Source organism: Leuresthes tenuis, unplaced genomic scaffold (genome assembly GCF_036924035.1).
Source record: "Leuresthes tenuis unplaced genomic scaffold, fLeuTen1.0.hap1 SCAF_7, whole genome shotgun sequence".
Lineage (NCBI taxonomy): Eukaryota > Metazoa > Chordata > Actinopteri > Atheriniformes > Atherinopsidae > Leuresthes > Leuresthes tenuis.
Window position 1 is genome coordinate 21,067,702 of NW_027325361.1, and position 25,000 is coordinate 21,092,701.

The 25,000-nt window shown below is 41.8% G+C and overlaps 1 protein-coding gene across 3 annotated transcripts; it reads right to left on the minus strand.

Moving 5' to 3' along the window:
* Positions 1–134: 134 nt before the first annotated feature.
* LOC140312146 (importin-13-like) lies at positions 135–24,290 on the minus strand. 3 transcript variants are annotated; one of them, XM_072389833.1, is made up of 24 exons: positions 24,189–24,290; positions 23,691–23,777; positions 18,543–18,668; positions 18,083–18,439; positions 17,151–17,404; positions 14,213–14,353; positions 13,815–13,956; positions 13,016–13,182; positions 12,647–12,767; positions 12,327–12,474; positions 12,074–12,255; positions 11,835–11,861; positions 11,508–11,642; positions 9,650–9,802; positions 9,162–9,242; positions 8,937–9,074; positions 8,366–8,462; positions 6,487–6,539; positions 4,913–4,979; positions 4,692–4,750; positions 4,507–4,596; positions 2,440–2,621; positions 2,252–2,322; positions 135–2,180 (listed from the first exon to the last, which is right to left on the minus strand). In XM_072389833.1, exons 2-24 carry the CDS (start codon positions 23,757–23,759, stop codon positions 2,116–2,118), a joined length of 2,925 nt encoding a protein of 974 aa, XP_072245934.1. In that variant the 5' UTR covers positions 23,760–23,777; positions 24,189–24,290; the 3' UTR covers positions 135–2,115. The 3 variants fall into 3 exon arrangements, with proteins under 3 accessions (XP_072245934.1, XP_072245935.1, XP_072245936.1); XM_072389834.1 differs by having other exon boundaries at positions 135–2,322; XM_072389835.1 differs by lacking the exons at positions 135–2,180; positions 2,252–2,322; positions 2,440–2,621; positions 4,507–4,596; positions 6,487–6,539.
* Between the last annotated feature and the right edge of the window lie 710 nt (positions 24,291–25,000).

A 25,000-nucleotide genomic window follows, 5' to 3' on the forward strand; every position in this document is an offset into this window, starting at 1 on the left:
AAACAGGGATTTGATTCAATAGCCTCTGCTCCGGTGCTGGTTTTAGAGATCTATACGAACATCTGTAAGATGCAGCAGACCCTTGTAAGTCCTGACAAAAAAGAAAAGAAAAAAACTCCCACACAGAAAAGAGCTGCAGTCTTAGATATATTTAATAAATTAAAGCCAAGGTACAAAAAACAAAACAAACAAAAAAACAAAAAGTAAAATAAACCACTGTACATTCGATACCTCCCATTCTTCCTCCTCCACCTACAACTCCTTTCATTGAACTGTGACAAACACCGTTCACCTTCTCACTTCAGAGTAAGACCACAAAACAGACCAGGGATCAGTGTTGAACTCAAGACATTCACAGTTCATATCAAACTGAAGCACAACAGCACACTTCCAGCTTGATTCCTGCTTTGGGTCTCGTTCTAAAAAAATCGCATCTTTCTGCAGTTTCTCACACACTGAGCAAATCTCTCCCCTCAACCCCACCCACCCAAAACACATACATGCTACATGTCTGCAGGCACCTCGGATAAGACAGAAGGATTAGACTGAGATAAAGTTTTATCAGAGACCACAAAGTACATTTCGATGCTGAGTGTAATTAGATGTCAGCAGGCACTGCTGATTCACAAGACAGTGTATTTTACAGCCGGATCACTTCACCAAGAATGTCTCGGGTTTAATGGATGACTAACAGAATGTCGGTGTGGACTAGTTTTCTCAGTTGGGGGTCTTATATTTTGTCACTCAACTCTCTAATCCTTCTTGGTCCTCTCCAAGGCAGTAACCCAGATGAGGGAGGATTCTGGGCAGCTTGCTCACAAGCATTCAGTTAACAGCAGTAGTTGGTGTCAGTATCAGATGAGTCTGGATTATCTACATGGTAAAGGGGGTGGCATAGATGAGTGTGGCTGCTGGTGAGAGGTGAAATACTGGACGTGCCGGGTCAGTCTTTCTGAGGGCCGCGTGAGTGAGTGCGGTGCGAAGAAATGAATGGGCTCTATGAATAAAAGACAGGAGGAAATTATACATTTGTACTGTAGGTCCGATATAAGAGCACTGAACAAGTGGAAAAAGATACATCTGTGCACACCCAGCCTCTCATACATACATACATACAAGTATGAACACACGCATTCGCTCAAATACACAAAAGTGTTCAGCATAAACTGTTAATATGCACAACTTGATTAATATTTTTGCACGAGTACAGTGACTAAGCAGTCCATCGCCAGGATAATCAATCCCTCCAAAAGCTCTGCTTGCTTCTCAGCAGCTTTGTCACCTTTCTGCCAATTACTAAGATCATCACTCTTGGCAGTCCTGCTTTAGACTTAGGGACCACTGCATCTACGACCCGAGGAGACTGCAGTATGACTGGGGAGGGTGGGGGTCGGGGGCGGTTTATGTACATGAGGTACAGCCCCACACATAGAGGGCTTGGCAAGAAATCTGTTTTTAGTCCATGTTATGTTGTCTTCAGCCTTCTCTGTCCACTCATTCCCCCTAAAAGGCCTTTATTTAAAAAAAATATATATAAATTCACAAAAGAATTCATAATTTGGCAAATGCAGAGACATCAGGGGTATAAGTAGGAATAGACATTGTGGAGTAAATGTAATTCTTCCAGCAGAATCCCCTCCTTCACTTTGGTCCTTCTCTCTTCCCATTAGCAGCAGCAGGACTGACAATCACCCTCTTTCTATATGTGCATACATATACATTTAGATAATTCATTTGATTTAATTTGAAAAATAATGTCAAGTAGCTACGTACGATACCACTACCATTTCATATGGATGCTAATCACCAGGAAACAACCTAGAAACCACAGGAAGATCCAGAAAGGCAAAACAAGCCAGAGATAGAAGGAGGCGCGAGGCAGCATGCTGGGTGTGCTGCTCAAAGTTCTTCCAACGAAAACACCTTTAAAGAAGAGAAGAGAGGAAGGAGAGAGACAGACAATCGATCTTATAACAGAGAAAAGAATCACTGGAGCAGAGAGGCTGGCCTCTCTGAAGCCACCAAAGATTCAAAGTCTGTCTGCTGATCCGACGGCAGGTCTGTGCTGGAATGGTTCCATGTTCTGTCCTGCGACTGGGTGGGTTGTCGTTACAATCATTTCATGATATCTTTAAGGGGCTGGAGAGAACTGTGTCGCTGTGGTGTCCGGCTGTTTTGCGCTGAGGGCAGAGGTCACGGTTAGGGGAGAGTTCAAAGGGCGAGTTTCAGTATTCAGCAGCGTACTCTGTACCATGGAGACCTCTGCACAGTAGTGTGAACTCCTTCACTATGTCCTTCATCCTCCTTTTGTTCACTCTTTCTCTGCACGACGGAAGGAGAGGAGAAAAGAGAGGCAAGTACAAACCATTTAGTGTGCGTTAGAAGCACTGATGTGGTCGAGCAAATTGTGAAAAGAAAAAAACCATCCATCTTTGTTACCTGAGTATCTGCTGTGAGAAGTTGTCTTTCTGCTCCACTGTGATGCGTGACGACGGGAATCCTGGAGGCTGCAGTGCCTCTTTCAACCACACAGCGAGCAGAGAGAAGCAGTGCTTGTTTAGGCTGAACAGCACTTCTGCAAACTGGTCCATGAGACTTCGGGATGCCCCACCCCCGATGCCCTGGACAGATCCAAGGAATGGATTTTAATGAAATCCCTTTCAAATGTGCACAGCTTCATATCATTTACACATCACTGTCAACATGACAAGCTTTTTACGGCACACAGCTGTACAGTAGCCTCTCCTCACACATTAACAGATAACAACACAGAGGCAGTGAACCCAGGAGAAGTGAAAGCTTTTCAAACTCCTATAAATTCAAGAAAGCCTTGTCTGTAAAAAGCCAAGAAGAGTCCACCAGCTCCTCACCAGACCTCAACTTGTAGTAAAGTGAGCTCCAAGCCTACTGCATTAAACTACTGTGGATTTACCATAGCAACATGACATGCTACGATCTGTATTGTGCGACTGATGCACACGCACCGTGGCACTGTTACAGTTACTGGCGTGAAGCTGTGAGAAAATATTAAAGGGGATATTTTGGGGGCTTTTTCTGTATGAAGTGGGGATGTGTTCAGTACTTATGTAGTTGGTGTCTTGCTTACAGTAGACGGCACTCAGGGAGAAGTTCTGATGGGCGAGTTGAGCCAAGAGCTACTAACAAGTGGGCCACAGAGGAGACGGTTTTTACTCGTGTTGTTTTTGTCTAGTTTTACTCAACGAAAATGAGTCTCTTTTTAGTAATGCAATTCTATTTAACCCAGTCAGTGTAGGATAGATGAAACCAAAATGTTCTTTTAGCCAAACCTATTTCACAATTCAAACAAGGTTGTCTTATTATCATATTATTGTGACTTTATAGACTCAAGAATACATCCATTCCAGACACGGAAGACGATCTGATTTGAATTTACAACATATTTATTTTACCAACCAAACATTTTAGAAGTAATGACGAACCCCATCGCTCCCTCTCTCTGTGTCAATTGGTTGTGTGTCACCCCACCGCAGCTGCATATTCTTATTAATGCTGCGAGCGAGGTGAGAAAGTGACTTTGCCTGCGAATGCGCAGTGAGACACAGGAAACAGAAATACTCCAAAATAATAATTACAACGCGACTAAACGAGACGAAATAACGTTATAACATTTTGTCTCGTCTCATTTTAGTCAATGAAAATGAAGAGACATTTTAGCAGATTTTTTATTTTGTAAATCCCATTTAGTCTCGTTTTTATTCATCAACAATATTGCATTATATCATTTAATTATAGTCATCATCACGTGACCAACATTTATGTCGCGTCTCGTTTCCATCACGTGATAAAGGTTGAGCCGGAATGTTTGTGGGCTGAGAAAATATAAAACTGATGTCATTTTGTTCTGGTGCAATCTCAGTTTTTTAATTTTTTTTACCACAGAGACAAGTGGAGAAATCGTGTGTCACTATTTCTGGAAGCTGGCCAGAACATAAGTGAAGTTCTTTCTGTAGCAAAGATGCTCAGATTAGCAAAAGCAAAATAAACTACTTTTAAACTCTGACCACTTACAGCTCACTGCACTATAAAGGTCAGTAAGTTTTTGACTGTTGGCAAGAACTGATAACAATGGTGCACTTGTTCAGTTAGACCCAAGCTGTTTGTGTCCCGATTGAAGTCTCATAGAAGTTTCTCTTTCTTTAGGAAAGAATAATCCATTCCATTGCTTGTATGACATTTTTAAGCTTTGACTTGTTTTAAATGTCGCTGTTAGATTAGGTCCCTCATCAGAATTCCTCTGATTCTCCAAACTGAGAGATTTCTGACTGCTGTCTACTGCTGATAAGACGCTGCCACACTTGAAAAAATAATACATATATATGGAATATACAGAACCCTCTAACACAAAAGTGATCATTGCTGCATGACTGAATACGGCTGCTTTTAAAGACAGATAAAGCCATTTCTATCTGTTGTCACGGCAAACTACAAGAACAGTGATGCGACACGTAAGGCGTTGCTTCTCACCTCCAGCACAGCTTGTACCAACAACTTTCCATCCTCCTGCATAACTCTGGCTACAGGAGGCACATCTGAGCAGTGGGGTAGCAGTTCAGTCTAAGGCACAAACACAGACAATCATCACATTTAAAAACTGGGTGACACAATATTAATAATCATGCTCGCAAGGTTTCAGTTGCACGTTTGCTTACAAAGAACAAGCACGTTGACTTGACTGTCGGGGCCTCGGGAAATTTGAGTGACAGAATTCCTAGAGATGGGAGAGGGAGACAGAAAGTGCTGAGGGCCAGTGTCAAACATTTACAGAGTGCACTTTGTACTGACAGCCACGCATTTCACAAAGATCTTTGCAGAACACCACAGACAATAGAGTGCAGGGGTGTGCGTTTGTGTAAAGCTCGTGCACACTTACCACAGTGGAACACTGCTTTCACGTCAAGACTCTCGGACAAGAACAAATCGGGCTTCCGTTTGAGGGCCTACGAGGCAGATAAAGGCATTAAACGGAGTATGTTTCTGTCGGCCTGATCCAGTCGATACTTCTTCACCACATTCCACTGCATAAGCTCCTTCGAAATAATGCTAACAACAGTGCCCGCTAAGCCTGGTAGTCGGATCTGACGGAAACAAAGGACCAGATCTGCCTACCAGGCTATAGTGCTCTCTCCATCTGTTTAGGAAAAACTTTATCCAAACTCGTACACAGATCCTCCAATGCAGAACTGAGCAGGTATAACAAACAAATTGCAAAAAATCAAACTTTGAAATCATTTGAAACTTAAGTCAAACTAAAGGCAATGGTGGTTTTGGCTTTGCTTCTTATATTTGAAACATCTTTACTTTTTTGGTTGACTGGACAGAATATGCAACAGAAGTGTGTAAGTAATTAACATGTGCAGATAAAGACAACTCATCTCATAATAATGAACTCATTCAGGATGGAGGAGAGGAGAGAGGGAGAGAGGGAGAGGGAGAGAGATGAAGGTCAGATCTATCCAAAGATAGAAAACAAAGGAAGAATGAAGACGAAGGACAAAAATATAAAACAAAAGAGCCATCAGCCAATTTGTTTGGACTGATTAATATTAGTTGAATATTAATTCATTGGGGCTCTGATTGGCTCTGGGCTGGAATGACTTCAGAGGAGGACAGGGCTCAGAGACTAAACAGTCACCTGGACCACGATGCCAACACTCTTGCTGTTGCACCATTTTCTGAGAGGGAAGTGTCAACTTAAACATGTTTCTTTTAAGACTCTGAGTGTTTTGATGTCTTTCTCGGGAGCAAATGTTGCCTGATGATGAACTTGTAGAAACGATGGAGAATTTGTAACATTTCAAATAGTAGATTTTTGTGCCAAATATGTCATTTTCACACAAGTGCTCATCTTCTATTCTTTAAACAGCATAATCAAAGGATTGCACAGGAAGGATGAGCATTTCTGTCACATTTAAAACTCAATTTATCATAGAAATGCAATCCTCTTCCTAAAGTAGGACATATTGTGTGATGACAATATTATGTTAGTGAGAACAAGCAGAACAGTTGAACAGAGGCCAGGAGGAGTCTCTGCCAGAGTCCATACTACTCAGAGACGTATTTGTTTTACATGAAAGAATAATCAACACCCAAGATAAGGATTTGTGTGTCATCAACACTTCTGTTTGTTGTAATGAGAATATAAGACTAATTAGGCTGATTTCTGAAGATTAAATGAAAACCCTCCATAAGCCTCAAGACCACGTTTGTGTGGTGAGGCGACTGTTCGAGTCAAAAGTGTTTGAGGAGAGAAAAATCTCCCCTTTTCAAACATGTCCCTCGAGTGTTTCATTCCACTGCCTCGCCTGTGATGGGACACTTTAGGGCCCAGTAACAAAGAATAGAGAGAGGTAAAGAGAGAAAAGGACAGAGAAAGAGGGAGAAACCAGAAAAAGAGAGAAAGAGAGAGAAACCCAAAGTGAATGAAATAAGAAACCAAAAACACACCTGAGCTTGGAGTTGCATAAATGAATCAACAATATCAGGATGATCCCTGGGTCCTATAATATAATAAAGATGAAACTTAAGAAATCATAAGAGAATAAGAATAATATACAAACAGCAACTTAATAGATTCAACAGTCATGTGGAAATAAAAGAGAACTCAAAAATATTTCATTGAAATAATTTACATGTGAGTAAGGAACGAAGGGGAGGGGTGGGGGGGGGGCATATGAAGCTTTGGCAGAGTCTTGGAAGAAGAGACCAACCAAAAACAAATAACAGGCAGAAGACAAAGACATGGTTCTGTTTGGAGAGAAACAAATAAAAAGAAGTAACGAGAGAAAAAGAACAAACCTAAAAAGCAAAGGTGAGTTTGGAGTGGGAACTCAGGAGAAACCTCTGTTACTGTTACAGTTTGGAGGAAAAGAGGCACCAAACCTGAACACCCCCCCCCCACTTTAGTTAAACCTTCTTCCCGTGAGACACCACCAGCCACATAACGATTAAATAACGAGCAAAACGTTTCCCCTCGCACTCAAATCTTTGCATAGTTGGTGACATCACTACCCGCCTTATGCTGGACACAGACTACAAAACTCTGCACGGTGGAACAGACTGCGAATGATCCCCAAATAAAAACACATCCCCTGTAAAAGCCTCCAAACTGAAGAATCCACATTGAGATTCCGGACTCTCAAGTTCACTCCGACGGTTTACGACTAATGTTAGAGGAGCTCAAACAGAAGGAAACAGAAACAAATGTTTGTAGTTCCCAGACTCCAAACAAGCCTCCTGCTCAATACCCCTCTCCAATCCTCATCCACACATCACAACCCCTTGAGAAAATCCAGGGCTTATTCAGAGGGCTATGATGGAGAGCCTGACTAATCCCAGCACCGCAGCGGCTGTGGACGTGTTGGCTAGCCCTGCCTGCTATAGTAGATGTCAGCCGACTGAATAAGCTATTGGTCTCTGTAAAGTGACTGTATCCTGTTCTGATACTGTCTAGTAAAGGGCACCTGCTCAGAAAAAAAAGGAGTTTAGAGGCAGGAGAAGCAGCCATTACTTAACCATTCAAAGCAGGAAAATAGGAGGGACAACAGGGACAACACAAAGGGAAAGGAAACATCAGACAGACCTGGTACAAACACTCAAAGCCAAGTTTAGTGACTGAGATCATCTCATTGATGTCCATATCAGATTCAATCAAATTAAAGTAAAGATAAACGCTGGACCATGGGTGTGGAATTATTCACCTTTACAGAAGTTTACAAAATCACACTATTACATGCAGTCCAACACGATGCAACTGTAAGCTCATCCAAAACTTTGCAAATGTAAATAGAAGATTAATGAATAAAGAAACGGGATAAGCAAAGATCGAACAAAAGACGCAGCGACTTGTTGATTTCATATGTTAACAGCAAATCATAATAGTTGGAAAAATGATTTATTCAACAGTAACTGGGAAAAAAAAAAGGTCTGCATTGATGAAATATTAGTTTCAGAGTAACTCCAGAACAAACCGAGCAGACAGAAGCCGTCGTGGCTCCCCTGACATTAATGAGTAATAAGGACAAACGGTGAAAGGTCCACTGACAGTCAAGAGGCCCTTAACCTTTTGGGATTTTCCTATCGATAGTCCCCTTACTGAGCTGTTTGAGTAAAGGTAATGTGGCAGAAAGTCAAGTACAATCACAACAGGAAATATAAATGTAGTGCATGAAAAATTAAACAAATATGTTTCCTAATATTTTTTTTTTTACAACTTCATCTTTTTCTTTCCTTTGCTAAAATTTGTTTTTGGACCCCTGTGAAATCAAGTATGATCAGAAACATGCAGTTCACAATACTGAGACTCCCATCCCTGCTGGACCCCTACCTTGCTGGAAGATGGACAGCGTTACCGAGGTAACCAGCTCAAACAGAGCCTTGATGGGTGGGAAGTGGTCTGTCTCACTGGCGAAGATATGCACCATCTAAAACAGCAGGACCACAAATCAGACCCAGGCTATTTCCTGCTCGCACACAACAAACCGGGTTCATCGTTAAGGCAGAACCATCACTCGCAGCATACTAACCAGATACTGATGGTTAATAACACATTTATCTAGAAACGCTACACTACACCATGAAAATTATATAAGTGCTTATTAACCAGATTATTAACCTGAACTCAGAATTAATTAATAATTAGCTTAGATGAAGCAAATGTTCAACTTCGATTCTGACTTTGTTAGTCAGTTTTAATTAGCAAACTGGTTAAAATGGAAACATTTCTATTTGTAAATAATACGTCTTATTCCGGATGAATGTGTACAAACTTACAATGAATCTTCATTAGTTACTAATGGGTAGCTACTCAGCTCCAACACACCCTTCTCTGGCAAAACCCCAAGATATTTCTTAATGTAACTGCAAACTACATCAATGTGCACAAGCTGAGTGGGTACCTGTCGTGTGAGGTCAAGGGCTGAGGCCTGGGGGATTGTACTGTACATCTGCCCGAGCATCTCACTTAGCTGAGACACCATGGGAGCAAACTCATGGAGGAGAGTCTTCACTGACTTTTCAAAGATGGCACACACCGCCTACGGGACGTCACAAGATTGCACTGAGATGTGTGGAGGACTTGTAATAAAGCAGTGAGTGGGATGAGAGAAGCCGTGACAACTTACCTCGACAACCTGCGAGTCGTTGAGCCACTTGCTCAGTACTGTCTGGATTAGAGCGAAGACTTGTTGCAAAACCACCACCACCTAGACACAGAAAACAAACTCAAATTGAACTTAAAACAAAATGAAGAGAACCCAAATGCATAAAGAAGAAGAAGTACTACGGCAACATTTCTACATGGCTGCACGCCTATCAGCAGAATTACTATGGTTGAGTGACAGTGCAAAGTTCTCCTGCTGCCCACACTAATGCCTCCAGTGAGAGATGGCAAATGTAGTCAGTGCTAGTTGAGAGGAATGGAACTCATTTTGCTGCAAGGGCCGCATGTCTTTTCAAATCTACTAAACCAAAGTGTAGCACATTATATGGCCTTTATAATTATATAAAATTCCGTGGCTACATCTACCAACTACAAATTCAGCTGTTAAAGTTGCCAAAGTACTCGTTCATTTTGCTCAACCGAGAATGATGATGGTGTGTGGTAACTGACCGGGTTCGGTCCAGGTGGGGGAGGGGCGGTTTTGACAGGTGGCGCAGAGCCGTCTGCTGACTCGTCATCTTGCTTGCTAATGTCGAGCGTGGTGAACAGGTTGGACAACAGCCCCAAGATGTGGATGATCGCCAATTTATTGGAGGGATTAGGCTGAAGGAGAAAGAAAAAAAGGAAAAACAGATTACTTTTAAATGGCTAATTTACTTACTTTATAACACAAATATTGTTACGTGCAGAAACATCAGCCGTGAAATATATTCACAAAGAAATCTTAAGACATGCTACCCAAGTTTGAACTGGATAAACAGTTATTCAAGCGGATTCAAGGTATTTACATATGGTGCTAACATGTTAATGCCCAAAAACATCTATTCAGTAATGACAAATATTCAGTTTTTCTATTAGTTAACAATAAGTTAGTTTTTATGGATATTTACATATTTTTCATGCATTTAAGGGGCTTCTTTGTCATTACATAGAAATGAAATTGAGCAAATGACAGTGAATAAGTACTAATCAGCAAAACTTATAAAAAAAACAACAAAAAAACAATTCAAGTTATAGTTCGAGAAGCTGATAGTGACAACAGCACGTGCACACAGTGCACATGTAACCCTAAACTTGTCTGCAAGGAGAGGGTTAAGAGATGGAGCTGCTGGAGGAGGGCAGCAGATTCTTCTGCATGACAATCGTAACCTTAAACTAACTTTAAAACATGTCTTGACCCTAAAATGTAACGTGTTACATAATGAGGCTTGCTTTCTGTCTGCATGAGAAGACTTTAGATGTGACCATGTAAACAGATTTAGGTCCCCAGAATAAAGTAATATCTGGCCCACACACACATCTCCCAAAGGTGAAAACATTAATTAGGGTGCCACTGGCAGTGCTTAATCATAGCTGTCTCCATGGTGATGTAACATGGCAAAAAGACTACAAAGGAAAAAGATGTGGCTGTCAGAGGGTGTGGCTCTTTGTCTTCTTTAGATTTATGCCTCTTCCTGCACTTCACTCAACCTACAACATCAAGAGTATGTGTGCACATCCTGCTCAAGGAGTCCGGATACAAATATTATCATATTTTTAAATTCTGATTGGTGCTGCTTCATCTTTACACCCCCAACAATAATCCAAATGTCTCCACACTAGGTGCAACGGTTCGGTCAGCTCCAGACACAACTCCTGATCCTCTGGTCGTGTAATGCAGTAACGACATAAAACTTGATGGAAGAAAATATGTGATGGAAGAAAAGGTGACAGTGTGCGATTATCTGGATGGCGGGGAAGTAAAACAGGAACACAGACAGACAAAAGCAGAGAAATGAAAACGCTTTATCTAAACTGACAGCTCTATTCACCTCATCTAGAGTCTTCATCGACTGCAGACAAAGAAACCCAAAGTAATTGTTCCATGTTCCACAATGACTAATGACTAAATATCAAGCTATTTTTAGGGCTCCATATTTATAACAACCAGCATGACAGTTTGAAAAGCTCTATTAGATGTGACATTTAAGCAGAGCAAAGAATTCTCCTTTGAGTAACAGTGTGCTCACAAGCACAAAAGCATGACCTAAAGTAAGTATATTTGTGGAGGCACTTTCATTTTTAGAATTTTACAATCATCTCTAGAAGTGTGCATGTGCTTTCTCAGGAGAGAAAATGAGTCTTTGTTACTTCCATGTGAGTCACTTGCCCACAGTGCAGGGTCAAATCCAATCTGGTCCTGCAGAGAAATGTTCCACTGCAGTGACACCACAGAGGCACGGCGCCTGTTCTTACTGGCCAAAGTCCAACTGTGCCTGCTCTGTGTTTGTGCATGTGTGTGCCGTTTTGCTTTGGTTTCTGCACTGACCGTCTCATCTGCTAGCTTCTCAAGTTGCTGAATGTAAGGAGTGATGAGAGAGTGAAGGTTCCTTAAGATGTCCTCTACAGGGAGAGCGGAGAGCAGGAAGCCGAGAGCCTGCATCAGCCACATACACTGACTTGTCTGTAGGAGGAGATGATCGGATATTTAGCATCAGTTTAAGCAATCAGTTAGCTCCAGCTCATGATAAGATATCTATAGGGATAAAGCAGCAACACATAATGTCACGAGTAAACTACAGGCTGCAGCTATGTTAAAAGCCACGTCTGAACAAAGAAACAGGAACAGAGTGAATGTAAGACAACATACACTAACCTTGTGGATCTGCTTAATGAGCACCTCCTTAAAGGGGAAAAAACAAAGAGTGATTGCTGAAATTATAAATCCAAAATGATGCAACTGAAATTATTTCAAGGCTAAAAAGTTATTTTTGGAAAACAAGAACTTCAAAAAAGTCTGAAACACCTCAGATGTTAAATGTAATTAAGAGGCAGTTCTAATATAAACGGCTTTCATATGTGACTAGCTACAATGTACAGGTGAAAATACTGTACCTGAGAAACTGCTACTATGTTGGTTGCGTATGGTGGCAGGTCGTATTTACATTCCCTGCAGATTTTCTTGAGTGTTGAGACAGAAGAAACAGAAAGGTCTGGGTTCCCCAATGCTTGTAAGACCAAGGGCAAGACGCTGCTGAGCATCACTGGATGGTCTGCCAGCCATTCTGCCAGAGCACCTGAACCGAGATCATCAGTTCAGTGTCTTTTTTTTCCATGCAATACTATGACATAATCTGTATCGTCTCACCTATTGTGAACATCACTGTGTCTGCTAACTGGACATTGTTGATGCTGATTCTGGGGATGAGTCCTATCAAGCCTGGGATGACGTCAGAGTAATTCACATCTATCGTCTCTGCTATGGACTGGAAGCCATACAGCAAAGCCTCTGTGTGCTGGAGGAGGAGAATGTTTTTGTAAGCAGAAACTGACAGTTCAAAGAAAGAAAGAAAGAAAGGCTTGTCATGATTTCGAGTTGAGCAGAGACACTTTGCAGTACAGGCGCCTGTGCAACAGAAAACAGCTCACATTTATTCGGTTCTTTATTTGTTTGTTTGTTTCACCCACCTGCCACGAGGTAGGCTGCTCTGCATTAGTCAACAGTCTCCCTAGTTTATCGTACAGGTTACTCAGCAGCTCTGCTCCCAGCATCTCGTATACATACATGAGTGTGTCAGAGATGTCCACCCTGAAGGACAGACGGAAACAGACAGACATGTTAGGAGCACGTAATCTGTTAATCTATTTGACAAAAATGTTTTGCCTCCTCAGCTGCAAGGGAGTCCATTAGAGAAAAACACACTCATTTGCTGACCAATCATTCTGTCAGGGAGTAATTTCTGAAACACTTAGCAGTCCCTGAAAGTCAACAGCACACAGCACAGCATGTGCAGCATAAAGAGACAGAGTCACAGCCAAAAACACAAACGTATGTACCTGTAAATCCTGAATTGCTCTTTTTCATCCGAGGACCAGGATGCATACTCCTGGTCAGATGGGAACTGGGCTTTGTGCAGCAGAACATCCACCAACTGGAAATACACAGGCCGGTAGACCTGAAGATACACTGCCTGCTTATCCGACTCGAATGACATGATTTCATCCTGAGAAAGGAGGAACAACCATGAGGCAGACATCTTTGTCTCATGTCTGGGGCATAAAAAAAGCTAATGCACCTTACAGACCAATAGAAACTGCTCTGGTGAGCACAGTAGCCGGGTTTCATTGCTGTTGTCAATGTGCGTTGAGAAATTGGGAGATGGAAAAGGTGAATGGAGGTGGTTAAAAACTTCCACTAATACGCAAAAAACATACAAGCTTGTCTGAGGTAGTTTTTGCCCATATCAAGGGGACTTAATTTGCTTTGGGAGGTAGAGGTGAAAATGGTGATTGTGAACAACACTCCATGCGATGCATCCACAAAGCTAAGTGGCAATATAGATATTAAACAGGAGGAAAATAAAAGCAACAAAGAAGTCATGTTCTTCCATGACTGTGTCAATTCTATGTCCATGTTAAAGCTCAGCTTTCTATTAAATTATTATGGATCTTGCAGATTACACTGGCTCAGTTGTTTGTTTTTTAAACCTGCTGCTCAAAAAGTTATTAGAAAGAAGGAGGAAGAAAACTGTTTCTAAGATAAGCAAAGACTACGAACCAGCACTGCAACAGCTTTGGTAGAAAAGGGGATCCAGAGCTGTCATATTACTTTGACATTGATTTAAGGATTTCTTACTTGCAGTGTGTACCAGAAGGTGAGTGTGAGGGAGCTGGTGGTCTCATTGACTGGGTAGTGGCCAGGGATGCCTGTACAAAACATGATCATGTTGACTAAAGCCAGGAAGCTCTGCCAGTGATCCACCTGCTCCAGCAGAGTCCTATGGAGAGTGGCATAGATGAGTGTTACAGAAAGAAAAAGGGAAAGCCTGATTTGGACATTATACAATGCTGGTGAACCACATTCAAACTAGAATCAGAGCATTTAGCTGTCACTGTATAAAGCAGAAAACACTTGAGAGTACACTGCACGACTGGCTTGGAATAACTTGTTTACATTACAATAAAATTAGCTTAACCAGTTCTACTTTATACAGCAAATAGCTTTCTGTATTTATACCATTTACAAACACACACCTGGAGTGGTTTTCTCCCAGTGTGACAGCGATCCGGCAGATACCGTGGCACGTCTCCATGTCTCCATTCTGAACGGCCTCTCTGAGCTGCTCCTGAAGGGCCAGGACTTGAGGAACCAATTTCAGCAAAGTGTTCACATATCTATAACCCAAGAGCATGAACGCGCGCTGTGATGAACGAGCATGGGCTGGGAACATTTAACTACAATTTGTTTTAAAGAAAATATACAGGAGAGAAACTCTAAGGATGCAAGGCCATGGCACCTCAAATGGTGAAAGTAACACTGACTCATACTGCTCACAGCGAGGTTGATATATTTATTCTCCCTTCCCAAGATAAGCATTTATTTCATATCAGATATAAATCTTAGAGTGTCAAACTCTGATTAAACACATCCATCAAAAACATCCTACATGCTACCAGGGAACCAGAAAATCTATTCAAAGCTCCTTCTCATAGCTAAACTGTTGTCAGTTTTTATTCCGTCTTCTTCCTGCCGTCTCAACCATTTATACCTCCCTTACTCTGGATGAAGCACATGCACACAAACTCATGCAGACACTCACATTGCTCCAGTCAGCACATGTGACGGCATCAGGCATCACTCCTTGAGTCACCATTAATGACAGCAACAGAAGTAGTGACATTTAGAGATGAAGGACGCCGTGTGCGTTCCTTGAATGTCACAGAGAGGATTATGTGCGTGTGTGAGTGTTATACATGCGAGCCATACTATGTGAGTCCCAGGGGGGTTTGTGGTATGCAGGAAGTGCTTCATCTTTCAGAAGAATGTCGATAAGGACGTTGGCCATGGTTGATGAATATTTATCAATGACACAGCAAGGTTATGAACATTTGGGAAAAAAAAGCTAAGCTAAAAAGCTAACCCTGAACGTATTCAATTTACACAAAAAGTGGAAAATCCTTGTATCACAGAACATAGAATCAGATGTTCTGTGCATTTGATGCTCAAATGTTGGTTTAAAAAATAGCTTATCCCTTGTAGATCATTAATGGGTAAGGAAAAATGTGTCTGTAAGAAATGACAGATAAATTAACCTTATACTCTGAGAGCTGAATACAGAACAGATCAGTTCTGGAGACATTTATTACTCTAATTTGATCTTGTTCTCTGGTCTTCTTATAAGCCAAAAATAACCTGATGGTCCTGCCTGATGAAAGCAAGTGCTTAGTTCAGCAGTCGAGGCAGATTCCCCCTCCTCTGGAGAGAGCTCCACCCTGCTGAGGTGTAATGTGTTTGACTCTGGCATCCATCTAAAATGTCAATACCTGTGCCTATCCTGGGCTACAACTTCTGTGTCTGACTTACGCAAAGAGCAGTGCCAGGAACAGCATTTAACTTTCCTGAGCGTGTGACTGTGTGTGTGTACGTGTACATTTGTGCTCTCAGAGGACTGTACATTTTTAATAAGGCGCCTTGCAGATGCAGGTCATGCACTCTTAGCTCGGGAAAGCAGGACTTCGTGTGTATGTGATGCGATTAAAGTGGCAGAATGGTTTTGAATGCATTTCCCTATTTCCCCTCATAAGAGATGACATTCTGTAAATTCCACCGAGACTGTCTGCTGCAGTCTCCTCTTCACTAACTCATCATCTCATTCTTTGCTCCCATCCTGCTGATTTACACTGTCTCCTCCTTTAGTGTCATCCTTATCGTTCCACCTTCTCCCTCCCCCCAAACTTCCCTCCCCCAATGCCCCTCTCCCCGCCTCTGCCCCTCACTGCAATTACTGCAATACTCTGAGACAGGGGAAATGGGTTGCCTGGCAACAGGATGCAGCTGGACCAATAGCAACCCCCCAAATGAGTTGACTGTAATGTGTTTAAAAAGAGAAAGAGAACAAGAGACAGGGAGGTAGACTTAGTACTGATGGTGAGAGATGAGAAAGGGGAAAGAAACAGCACAAAGAAACAGAGACCGAGTGGGGTAATGGATAAACCAGACAGAAAAAGATCCTATGGAAATGAAAGAGATATTGGCTTTGACTGTCTTTCCAACAAAGATGGAGAGAGATCTCATGTCAAGCCACTCAGTTGTCTTTGTTTCATTTTTTAGCAACTGACACACATGCACAATATTCAAATGGTAATCAAACAATGCACCAGTGTCCACATGAGTCTCAAGAGATGAAACTAATGAATCAGCCAAGACCTCTGAGAGAACCTGACAAACAAACACCAGCATAAATACACATGAGAAACAGCAGGTTACAAATAAGTGAACCTAAAGAGCAGAAAATAGCAAAGGATTCAGAAAGACCCCACGTCTAACTTATCCTGGGATCAAAACATTTGCACTGTGCTGTGTGTTGGAGTAACTTCCCTGCCATTAATGTTCTTCCGACCATCTGCTCAGTATGAAGTGTAATTGTATTTAAACGGACTCGTCAGCAACAACCTTAAAGACCCTCAGAGGTCCAATGCCCCTGTCTGTGTCGGAGCGCTGAGGTATGCGGGTTCAAGTCTTTTATTCTTGGACACTTTCCCATCCTTCTCTGCCCTCTTTCCTTCTCTAAGCATCCTTTCCTCTCTTTGCACTGTCCCGTCAGCCCCGCCCGCTTTGTCTCTAGGGGAGGGGTAATGGGTGCCTGCCATGTCTGAATCAGCCGGGGCATGATGACGTCTCTCCCCAGCTCTGTAACCATAGCAACACCAGCCAACCGAGAAATGCTGCTCTCCTCCCCCTGGCTGTCAGCTTGCCCTGTTTCATACCCTCCTTCCTTTCTGCCATCCATCCTTTTCTGGTGCCCTTCCAGTACCCACCCATCCTATTTTTTGTTTTTTGCTGATGCATCTGTCTTGTCCCTCCTGACTGATCACTGAACATGACAAGCTTTCATACCATATTATCACCATTTTTCTCTACTGGCCCTCTTTTCTTGGGGGTGGCGTACAGGCAAACAGACAACATACATACCTTTGGGAGTCAGGTTGCGAGATGGCATTTACTATTGCCTCCACCGCTGTGTCGAAGAGCTCCGGGTCGGACAAGGCACCGAAGCAGTCGTGCACCAGGGCTTCACTTTCATTGAGAGGCACATCTAGCAACACCCATGATGACAAGCAGCGCAGCACGCGAGCTTTCACTGCCCCCGGGCTATCTGTCCGCTGAAGCAGTTGTTGCAGTAAGGGACAGACTGACCCCCACTCCCGGCCCAGGGCTCCCCGGACCTGGACATGCGATGATAACGAAGATTATAATGCCTCATATTACTAATTAGTAGTATTTCTCTCTGTTTTGTGACTCTGAGTCATTTGGCCTTAATCTGAAGTGGTTCTGAAGTGGTTCCCCGATGCCACTTTACAATGACACTTCTCCTAATCACTTGCTTGTACATAATGTTTTCTTTATTGAGGCTGCTATTTGCACACCGCACATATTCTACTCAGTTACTTATGTTATTTTATGTTAGCTTTATTTTATCTTATTTGTCTATTTTATTTAGTACTCCCCCCGCCTTGTTCCATAACTGTTGCACAGCATTTTCCCTTGGGGAAAAATAAAGCCTCTTGAATCTTGAATCTACAATGATGCCGATAAGATTCTGGTTTTCTTTTGCACTGACAGAAACATGTTTTGGAGCAATTACTTCTCAGAGTATAAACATTTGTTTTCCCACAAAGCCCAAATAATGTCAAACACATCTGATTCCCATAAACAGTGATTTAAACATTCAATCTAAAATTAAATTGTAGATCAGAAAATATATTGGAATATATATTGAAAAACTGATTTGACTTCATTCTAGTGGCTATAGGTATGAAAAGAACGAGAGAAGATCAATTCACATAAATCTTTAAACATCAAACAGCTGGCCAGACCGTTTAAACCGGCACCCGGGAACATACCTGTCCCTTTCGGTACTGCGGCAGGCGGCTGGTCTGGAACTCCTCTGGCAGGACAGTGAGTAGCTCCAGCAATGCCAGGCAGCGTGCCCGTCCATCCACCCCTCCCCCCTCCTCTTGAAACACCCGCACCATTTCTGCCACTGCGCCAGGCCAGGCCTCAGGCATTGTGTTGAGTGCCAGAGAGGCCAGCGCAACACACAGACGGGTGAGCACCATCTTGGAGCCAGAGGAGAAGCAGGCAATCTGGGAGAACAGCTGGCTCTTCAGAGACTCATACTGGTCTGTGGGGATATCTGACCAGTACCGAGAGATCTTAGTGTGAAGAGCGCTGGCGCCAAAGTACTGGATCTCAGGTACCTGTGAGAGAATGTTAGACAGATGCAGATGAAACAAGTGTTTTTGTTTTGTTTTGTTTTTTCCCCCCAGGGTTTGAGTGTGTATTTGTGTGTGTATCCAATACCTTATCTGGGCTCAGTAGGGCCCAGCAAAACTGCCATGCCTGAGGCGAGACTTGGGCTTGCATGAGCCATTTCTGGGCCAGATTCTTGTTTTCTATATTAGGATCATAATACAACTGGTGGAGGGCCTAGAAATGAAGAGGAGAGAAAAAAAAAATAAGACAGAACAGTCAGACAAATTCAATCAGTGGATGGCAGAACAACACAGGAGTTGAACTGTGTTGACAAAGTTCTTGAGAGAAATGTTAGCAACCACACTAAACAAAGTTCATATGGTGGGTGTCTGAAAAAAAAAAAAAGAGACTTGCTAAGAGAAAACAACCACAGCCCTTGGAGCTCTTGCTTGTAAGAAAGAGCTGGTTATATTGGAAAAGAGCACACACAAACACATAGTAGACATATCACTCTCAAAACCAGAGTGCACAAAAAGCAATGACCTGAAAACAGCACTGTGAAGCGCAGCTCTGAATAATTTGAGTTCTTGAGTGCAGAGAGGTCAAGAAGGAGTGAGTTATAGAGAAATAAATAAAAAAAAAGATTAAATGTGTGTGTGTGAGAGAGAGAGAGAGAGAGAGAGAAATAAAACAAGAAGAAAATTAGCATCAGTTCAACAGACAACCTATAATGCTGCCAAGGTTTTAGGCACTAGTCTGTAAAAATGTATATCTAATTTTCATTCAGTATCTTCCACACGCACACAGACACACACAAACACACACACACACACACATGCACACACACACACACACACACATGCACACAAAACAACAGGCTTCCAGCACAAAGTGTCTCACAAGCTCCAAAGAAAAAAAAAATAAAAAATCCATCCAGCGAGTTTCCGGTTTTTGAATTCCACCACTGAAAACTGCTCAAACCAACACCTCAACCACCAGTCTATCCCTCAGTTTCATCTCCGCATCTTGTTCTCCTCGATCCAATTTCATTTCATCCCTCCACTCTTAATCTTCAACTCTGATCAACACCTCCCCTCATCAGAAAACATTACTTTGTGTAACAAGAGAAGAATCAAATTGCGAAGAAATCAGGGTCACTGAGTGCAATGATACAACAGCAAGTGCAAAAATGAACATCAATATAACATCGATACCACTGGAAGCACGGTATCAGGTTATGTTCCCTCCATGTCTGCCATTATCCAGCGCAATTTTCTGTCCCCACTTACTGTGCGAGTCTCTGAACAAGGCTGGCTTGGTGTCAATGAGCTGATTGTCTGCAGAGTCAGATAGCATTTGTATCTCATATAATATGTGGAACAGGTACGGAACATATAACATGTGTGTAGCATTGGTTTATTGACTGACAGCAGACCTATGTACTATACTTTTATCAACCTCCAGTTTCGGTATTTTAAGGAAAAGACCCACTGACTAAAAACAGACTATAAGTTTAAAATAGCGCAGTTTAAAATAGCGCATAATGGGGTTAAAACATCATAGCTCGTGAAATATGAATGTGTTTTTCTGCTAAGATATGGCCGGGTTTTCTATGGATCGTTATCATGCTTTCAATCTAAAATGCATAAGCATTAGAATGGTTTGTTAGTCAGCTCCACTCTGCTCCATCTGTAAACGAGGGTGTGATATCAGAGTTCAAAGCAGCAGCAGATCATTATCGCGCCACAGTCCACTGTGCTGCTGCAGACCTCTCCTTATCCAATCTCAAACAGTGTTGTGTCTCCTTCTGAGGTTTCCTATTAAGGACAAAGACACCAAACAGTCTGTTCAATTTGCCGCTTTAGTCTTCTCACCAAGAGCTATTCCCTGGCTTTTTTTTTTGTATTTAAACAACAACAACAGACAACTTAACATTTGCCTACACTAACTGGCAGTAACCGGTTCTTGTAACATGAAAAAAAAAACCAACAACTATATATATCCATAGAAACACCAGCTTTTGACTTGACTTGCAGCTTAATCAAATAATTGCCTGAACCACCTGGCATCACCTGAGGATGGCACGCTCCTGGCAGAAACCGCCAAAGGTCATTAGCCTCCTCTAGAGTTCTTTTCCGAATGGAGAAGGCAGGGATCCAAGCGGTGAAAATATTCACAGATTCACAATCTGCTCTGGCATACAACTACAGCTTTAGAAGTATGCGCTTCTTTAGCGATCAAACCCAGGGGAATAACTACAGTGTATTACCTGAGCTGTGTTAGCAAAGAACTTTACAATATCTACACTACAGAAGACATCTAAATACAAAATATGAAGGAAAATCAGTTGAGGGGTCACTGTCCTGGAATATGGTTTATTTTAAATTAATTTCAATTTAGACATACAGGAGCAGAAAGATGTGGAAAAAAAAACAAGAGATTGAAATCTTCCTCTCCTCATATCCTCGATAAGCACAAACCTGAACCCACATTAGTGTATAAACGAAACAGCGATGCAGAAAGCCTCATTGCATCACTGGCCTATCATGACATTGTGCTCCAACTGTGAGAATCAGACATGCTAAGAGATGATGATTAATGAGGGAACAAAGAACAATAGTTTGTGTGAGAGTGTGCGCGGGTGGCTGTTGACAGCACACTGCCAAGGCAGAAATTAAGAATAGCATGATGTTGCCAATAGTGATGAAATCACAGTACAAGAAGAGAAAATGATTCCTTACAAGTGTTTCAACTTCCAAACCTCAGTTACATGAGCACAGCAAACAGAACGATCACCTGCAGTTGTAGGTGATATGAGACAATTTCCAAAACTATGGAAATAAAAACTGACAAATACACTCACACAAGTACATGTGTGGATTGTATAACCTACAAGAAACTCACATTGAGTTTTACATAAACTGGTGAATAACCAGATGTAAATGTACCATCCCTCTCTACTATCAAAAAGCCACTTTATGCATCATGCCTCATCTTTCTGTGATTGATTCTACTGCCTCACATTGTTCCAGAAAATGTTAGCCAACAGTCTGATTCGTAATCTCTAAAATGTCTTAATAATTAAGACTCGGTGTTACAGACATGTTCTTTTAATGTTACTTTCAGTTTCCAATTTGCAAAAGTGCATCACAGTTCAAGAGCCTGAGAGCTAAGCAGTACTGAGTGGACCGTGGCTGGCTCCCATGAGAAGCATCCTATGTAGGCAGTGGCGTGATTTCGGATAGTTACGGTAACAGAAAGTCCCCCCTTTACAAGTGCCATGGAACAAGATTCAGGGCAGAATTGACCCAGAACTGTGTTGAGCATCTTTCTGATAATAAAGTGACTGTTCGTCTTGAGGGAAATTTACAAAATTCCAAAATCCTAACATCACATCGTCTGACAACACAGTGTAAAGCTCGGAATTTCCTCTGCAATCACGATCTTGGCAAGTACAGTTGTGCGGAAATGTATTGAAGAGTAAGAACCCCTTCATTATACACACAAAGTACTGACAATGTGGCACTTTGTCTCACAGACCCAATACTGAACAAAGAACTTTCTGTTGGACACATAGAAAGACTGGACCAGGAACCATCATCTCCTCTGCCATGTATGCAACAAACACACACTCCCCAAAACCCCACCATTAATAAGCATCATCGTGGGTCTGCTGAAGGTACGCATAGTTATCTGTGGCTGGAACCGTTTCAAACGGTGTTAATGATTTCACAGCCAACTAAGTGTCATTGCTGCCAAGTTATCTGAATGAATAAAAATGAGAGAAAGCATTTCAATCCATTCAGAAAATAAATAATCTTACTGCATGCACATTGAGATTAAAAACAAAGGAGCTCATAGCTGTCATATAAAATGCCATTTCAGATGCTGTTTGATATATTGGCTCACTTAATGAGATTACTGACAGTCTACTTGGAACAGACTGGATGCAAGCTGTCACAAGGTCTGCAACCTAAACTCCGTACAATACCCAACACAAGTCCAAACAATTAGAAGTAAAGTATGTCATTCTGACATGTACAATAACAAACAAGATGATGCTCCTAAACACCTTCAAATCTTTTGGGAATTAAATACAAAATAATATCATTGTTCAACCAATGACCTGTTTTTAGACTATTGAATGAGTCATCACGTTCTGATCAGATCACTTTACGAGAAATATTATACAGCAGCTTTGCTTGCTTGGGTTATTTTGACAAGAAAGGTTTCACAACCACTGTAGCTGGACTCTTAAACACTGAAATCCAAGGAAAAATAGACAGACTTAAGTGTATGTCGCTTTCACAAAAATTTAGTTTCAAAGATCATAAACTATATATGACCCTCCCCGTTGTATTAATTATACATATATGGACTTACATTATTAAACATGTAGGGAAGTTTTCTTTGACTTTAGTTCATGTGATCCAAATAAAAGTACAATGTACTGTTTTCTTCATCAGTTTTACATAAAAAACAACAACAACAACAGCAGCACTCTCCCAGTACAGACAGGACTATGCACACTGCCATTCTTCTTCCTCTGTTATCATACCAGAAACAGTATCAGGTCAAATCATTTCCCCCACAGGAATATGGATCTCTCCCTCAGACCTGCCCTTAATCATTTCTGTCGCAGTGCCAACCTCCTCACCTCCACTCCTTTCTTTACTGGCACTTCCTTCACCTCACCCCCCTCTACAGCTCATCACATCAGCTCTGCTCTTTCACTGAGCACCTTTCTCACACGCTATTCATCCTCTCCATTGTCTCCCCACCCATCCTCTCATGTCCGAGTCAGCAACCACCCAGCAAGGAGATTCATCACAGCAACCTGGCAGTCAACACTGCCGTGCAACACGCGCGCGCACACACTTACACAGACCAAGGCCAAGTATATCCAATATAAATAAGATTTGTTATGGGTTTTTTTTAGCGTGTGTACAGTGGCAGATACTGTCAGTAGCTTGCAGGATGCAATTATCAAGCTTCCATCTAATTGTTCGCTGAAATTGTCAACAAACTTGACACGATTGGGTAAGCTACAACTCCTAAACACATCGTTACCTCGAGGAAGTCATTATTGTAAAAAGTATCACAGTACGTAACATTATGTGGCTGAAATGTAAATAGAGTTCTTTTCTCTCAAGTCAAGTCGTATGTCTCTAACACAAGCGTTTCTTTAATTCACGAACCTCAACAATGGATCAGATGGCACGGTGGTGATTGGGCATAACTAACGCAAACACTCACCTTCTCTACGTTTTCCACCGTGAAGTCCAGAGCGTCCGGTGTGGCTGCTATTCTCCCCGGCGTCTCCATATCTCCGCGGGCACGGAGCTGTCAAACGACCAGAGGAGCAGTACATTCAAAAGCAGCCACCGTGTATCTTTCCTCCCGAAGCATAATCATTTATATGATATTTCCACAACAGCAATCACATTTTTTAAGTTATTACACAATTACTAATTACGGTTTATAGATGACACGAGAAGCTAACCGGCAAGCTAACGCTAGCTCGCCTAATTTAGCTGTAGCTACCCTCCACTATCGAGCATTACATAGCAACGGCTAGCACCACTATGCTAACAGCTAGCTAGCTAATGTAGCGACGTAACTTGACGCAGCCCTATTGCCAAACACAACAAAGGGATGTAGCTATGTAAACAGCTTAATTGTGACAGTATTATAAAAATAATACAGTATCCGTGGGTTAACTCTATGATTTATACAGAAATTGCATTTTCACACCTTTCTGTCCAGCGACGGTATGAGACGATGCTGGCAGCTCCCTGCCGCTTTTCTGCCTCTGCTCTGTCACTTAAGAGCTTTTTGTTACATTCAGGTGCCGTGGGAAACATCGTGATCGACACGTAACTGTCCGAGGACCACCCAAACAACATGTAGATGACGCAGAGATTTCTAATGACAACTCAGAATCAACGATGGAAAATGCAATGATTGACAATAATAGAAAAAACGCGTGTTTTGCCATTATAAGTCATTAGTTGGTCATGTTGTTCAAACGACAGTTATCATAAAGTAGTGCTTAATTTGTGTGTGTCATACACGCATTAAAATATTAACATGTGAATGCAGCATCTTGGGAAGTGTTATCCTATGAGAATGCTGATGGAATGAAACAAATCAACATTGTGTCTCATATGTGGCCACTTTGGGATACCGAACAATGTAAATTTATCAGAAAACACACGTATAAATGTAAAAAATGTTTTTGGCATGTTTAGAAAATGTATAGAAATGCATGTATATATCCACACTTCCCGTCATTAATGCAATTTATGTTAAACTAGTAGCATGCACTTAGATCATTTTAAATAATACATTGAGGCAATTATTTTGCCTAAGACAGTATACCATTGATCCGGAAGTATTTCTCACTGCAAAACTCAAGAGTCGAAACCCATGATTGATACTCTTTTTTATTGTTCCACCTCGGAAACAGAGTGATAGCCGAATAATATTTTTCTCAGAGACATACTTGATGGGAATGTAACTCAGAAACCATTTAAGTTCCAACCATTTTCATCTCATAAAACATA

Coding starts and splice junctions, on each gene's coding strand:
- LOC140312146 (XM_072389833.1), bottom strand. CDS start 23,759: ATGGAGACGCCGGGGAGAATAGCAGCCACACCGGACGCTCTGGACTTC. Junction 9,075..9,161: donor ACGACTCGCAGGTTGTCGAG/GTAAGTTGTCAC, acceptor GACGTCCCGTAG/GCGGTGTGTGCCATCTTTGA. Junction 8,463..8,936: donor CCCTTGACCTCACACGACAG/GTACCCACTCAG, acceptor CTGCTGTTTTAG/ATGGTGCATATCTTCGCCAG.